This window comes from Propithecus coquereli, unplaced genomic scaffold (assembly GCF_000956105.1).
Source record: "Propithecus coquereli isolate 6110/MARCELLA unplaced genomic scaffold, Pcoq_1.0 Scaffold376, whole genome shotgun sequence".
In the NCBI taxonomy this organism is placed as follows: domain Eukaryota; kingdom Metazoa; phylum Chordata; class Mammalia; order Primates; family Indriidae; genus Propithecus; species Propithecus coquereli.
Genome location: NW_012149463.1, coordinates 1,078,541 through 1,083,253, shown reverse-complemented (window position 1 = coordinate 1,083,253; position 4,713 = coordinate 1,078,541). Strand labels below are relative to the sequence as shown.

At 43.4% G+C, this 4,713-nt stretch overlaps 1 protein-coding gene across 1 annotated transcript in view; it reads left to right on the top strand.

Moving 5' to 3' along the window:
* RXFP1 (relaxin/insulin-like family peptide receptor 1) overlaps positions 1–4,713 on the top strand; it is a 142,233-nt gene that overhangs the window by 61,472 nt on the left and 76,048 nt on the right. The window contains 1 exon segment of the mRNA XM_012651911.1: positions 1,619–1,756. Coding sequence (XP_012507365.1) covers positions 1,619–1,756 — 138 coding nt within the window.

Below are 4,713 nucleotides of genomic sequence, written 5' to 3'. Positions count from 1 at the left end.
TTTGGATACTCAGAACACATTCTCTCCTAGAAACATAATTGCAAATAGTAACTAATTTTCCTTCAAAAAAATAAAATAAAAGAGCATCTGTCTAATAGAAGTGGAGTCTCACCTTGCTGCAAGCCAATAGAATCTGAGTCAGGAACTCCAACAAGGCTGGAGCCAAAATTTCGAGAGGAAGTGATGGTGATGAGTGGTGATGATGATGGTTCAGGAATTGGGGAAGGGATGAGAAACCAGAACGTGACCTCTGGAATGAGGAATGGGTTTCGAGAAGGCTGAGGGGTGGTGCATGTCCTTGGTGTTGAGTGGCGCGGGAAAGCTCGTGTGGTCAAGCTCTTGGGTAAAGGATAGAAATGAGGGAGAATGAGCCATGTTTCTTCCTGCACCTGCTGCACCCCCAGAGCGTCTCAGCAATGGCACTGCCAAGCTCCCAGCTGCTCAAGCCGGTTCAGTGAATTCTATTTATTCTGTCTCTAAACCACATGTCAAATGTGTTCACCTTTCTCCCCTTCACGGCCACCACCTTAGGCTAAGCGCCGTCGCCTGTTTCCCAGAGCACTGTGGAGCCCCCTAGTGGGCAGCACTGCCTCCAATCCTGCCACCCACCCCAGCAGCCAGAATGATGTTACCAAAGCAGACAGGTTTTCCAGGTGGTCCCTTGACTTAAAATCCTTTATTGGTTTCCCTTTGAATTTTGAACAAAATCTAAACTGCTTACCTCTGCCCAAGGATACCTCTCTACCCCATCAACTTCAGCTCATGCCACTCGTCCCTGTCCACTGGGCTCCATGACAACAACCTTTCTGAGTTCCCTGATCCTCATCCCAAGCCTCTTCCTCACCACTTCAACCACCACCACTTCCCCACTCCCATCGTGGATTTCCTTTTCTTCCTTCCAATCTCAGCTTAAACGGCACCCTTTGCTGGGGCCCCCACTAACTTCCCCTTGTACAGAACCCCAGCACCTGTTTTCTTTCTTTTTGCACCTCTAATTTCTAATTGTTTGCCGGCTTGTTCAATGTATCTTCCCCACTAGACAGAGATACAACTTCCACGCAGGCAGGAACTCTGTTTCATTCAATGCTGCATGCGCAGAATCCTGCGCAGGGCCTCACGCTGAGGAACTGTGGGGTATGTGAATAAGTACATGGCACTTGTTTCCTGTTCTCCTCTATGTCTTCTGCTTCCTCTAATACCAGACTAGATTTGATTCCAAGCCTATACTGAGAATACAGTAAATTCCTATTTTTAAAAATATTGGCTGAAGTTTTATTGTAGAAGAGGAGAATGGGGCTGACCTATAATGTATGGGCAGACATTTCATTTTTTTGAAGGGAGGAAGAGGACATTTCAAGTGGGAAGCAGCATGAACAAAGGCAAAGAGAGGAGAATTTTGGCATCTTCTGGAAACATGGAAAAGAGTATCCTACTGAGGTGAAGTTTCTTGGAAAACAGCTGGCATCAGGATAGTAAGATGGTAACCATATGGAAGGTTGTACAAACCAGGATGAGAAAGCAAAATGTTTATAAAATATCAGGGGGAAACCACTTTTTGCAATGCTTTTGTAATTAACCTCCTTCAAGTGTTGTGTCCTCTCTTCTCTTTTCATCACAGTTTCTCAGGGGAGTGGACAGGATGGCGAGTGCTCTCTGGGCTATTTCCCCTGCGGGAACATCACCAAGTGCCTGCCCCAGCTGCTTCACTGCAACGGTGTGGACGACTGCGGCAACCGGGCCGATGAGGACGACTGCGGTGAGTGAAGCACCTGTGCTCGGGGCGCGGCAAGGGGCAGACAGGACTGAAAGTGAAGTTAGGGAGACTTCTCTTAACAAAAAGGAAAGTGGGTAAAGGGAAAACTAAACTGAAATACAAAATATTTGTGGCATAAGGAAATCTTACACTTACTTCATTAGCTTAACATATACATTCTTTTCTATGTGATAGTATCACAACCAACATTTCAGAAAAGTAGTGATTGTGCATACAGTAAGGGTTTTAACCCAACAAATCTGCCCAGTTAAGGTCTTGGAGGCAGAAGGGTGTCAAAAATTGAGAATATGGACCCTGGAGCCAGATTGCCCAAGTTCGAACCTGGGTACAACAATAACTAAGTATGTAAACTTGAGACTATTTCTTAACTTCGCTGTGCCTCAGTTTCCTCATGTCGTAAAAGGGCTTGATAATTGTACCTGCACCAGGAGAATTTGCAAAGTAAGTGCAAAGGATTAGAAGAGGGCTGGGCGTATGGCAGGTGCTACCTAAGTGTTAGACACTATTGCTCTTTCTTGTCTTTTGTTTACTACACCTGGAAAGGAAAAGCGAGACCTTCTAAAAAATAAAAAAAACAATATGTAAGTGCATCTTACCTTTTAACCAACAACCATACCTATGAGGCCTATAAGTAGGGCTTCTGGCCAATAAGAATATCTGGGGAAAATAGCCTTCAATTTGGATTTTGTTCAAATTTCTGAAGCCTTAAAAATACAAATTTATGAAAGAATTTGAATTGCCTAGATCTGGCTCACTTGAAAAAGAAGCGTTAGTTAATAATGTAAAATAATAAGATTTCTCACTCATATGGAAATAAGGTATTATTTTTGGAGGACAAAAACATGCATAACAACATTAATACTCAAAGTGCTACATAAATCATATACACTAAAGAGGCCTTGCTGTTATCACTCCCGCAAATATCACAGGCTTTTTAGAGCACCACGTTGAAGGAATTAAATTTCTGTTAAAATAAAATAAGAAAGAGACCAGGCTTAAAAATCCCTCATCCTGAAAAAACCAGCTAGGCCACACAAGCGAAACTTAATTATTGAGTATTTTTTGAATGTAAGTAAAACTTAACTTAGGTTATTTCTTTGTAAATGCCCCTGATAACCAAAAACAAAACAAATCATCTTCCTAAATGGTATAAGGTAATCCCTTTTAACCAATCCACTGCCATCTGGAAACCCCATTGTAATAACCAGTCGTTGTGAAGGTTGAACAGCTCCCTCCGTTCCACGTGGTAAGTCATCCTACACGACAGGCCTCTGAGCTTCTCACCACCTGGCTTGAAGTCTTCCTGACAGTGAGCTGTACTCTCTCTTGTCTGATTTACTTTTAAATTCTCCTAACTTGGTCTGATTTTATTTTTGACACTTCTCAGTTTGGAGCACTGTCTCCAGGTGGTGGTGGTCACTCGAGCGTACCCACGCTATCTAAGCTGGTGAGCTTAAGCTACAATTACTTTTGATTTGGATGGCTATACATAGGTGTTTTCTTTTTTCAAAAAATAGCGTCTTGTTAAAACAACTGAATATTACACAAACTTTTTTTTTTAATTAGATGAAACGGTTTCATCTGCCAACCACTTTCCCCTCAAACTGTTGGCAATTCAGATGGCGAGTCCTAGGCAGGGTGACAGGAAGGCATCCCACCAACTGAAATGGCAACAGGAAGCAGGAGAGGAGCCTGGTAGGTGCAGCAAATTCACCACCCAAAGTAGGATCTCAGTGAAAGAAAGTTTGGGAATTCTAGCTTTAGTGCTAAATTTAAAGAGACCAAGTAGCAAAAGTAGCGATCCTTGCAGTAATAATCCTTAAAATCATGCAAATTTCTCAGGATTCACCAGTAAGCAAATTCAGATGGAGGCAATAAGGCATTTGGGCTTAGAGAGCAGGTTCAGGAGATGCAGGCTTAAATTCTAGCTATAAAGAGAGGCAAAATGGCTGTTTTCTATATAAGGGGGAAAATAAGAATATCTGTGACCATGGGTTGTTAAGAGGATTCAATGAAATAATGTATCTAAGATGCTTAACAGAGTATAGGGGCTGTGGACTGAATGTTCATGTCCCTTCCAAAATTCATATGTTGAAACCCTACCCGCTAAAGTGATAGTATTGGGAGGTGGGATTTAGGAGGTAATTAGGAATAGATGAAGTCATAAGGGTGGAGCCCTCAGAAATAGGATTAGTGCCCTTATAAGAGTCCTTAGGGAGCTTGCTTCCTTGCTTTGCCTTGTGAGGACACAGTGAGAAGACTGCTGTCTGTGAATCAGAAAGTGGGCCCTCACCAAACACCAAGCACCTTGATCTTGTACTTCCCAGCTTCCAGAACTGTGAGAAATAAGTGTCCTTTAAGCCTGCACTCTCCAACCCCTGGGCCACAGAACCGGCGGCACCGCAGGAGGTGAGTGGCAGGCCAGCCAGGGAAGCTTCATCTGTATTTATAGACGCTCCCCATGGCTTGCATCATGGCATACGCTCCACCTCCTGTCAGATCTGTCAGATCAGTGGGGGCACTAGATTTTCATAGGAGCAGGAACCTTACTGTAAACTGCGCATGCGAGGGATCCAGGTTATGTGCTGCTTATGAGAACCTAATGCCTGATAATCTGTGGTGGAGCTGAGGCTATGATGCTAGTTCTGGGGAGTGGCTGCAAATGCAGATTATCATTAGCAAAGAGGTTTGACTGCACAATAAATGTCATGAGCTTGAATCATCCTGAAACCATCCCCCTGCACCCCTGGTCCATGGAAAAATTGTCTTCCGTGAAACTGCACCCTGGTGCCAAAATGCCGGGGACTGCTGGTTTAAGCCACCCAATCTATGATACTTTGTTATAGCAGCCTGACATGACTAAGACAACAGGACATAAAATTAGCCATCAATAGATGTTAGGTTGTATATCATTTAGCTGTAGCTATTAATATATTACA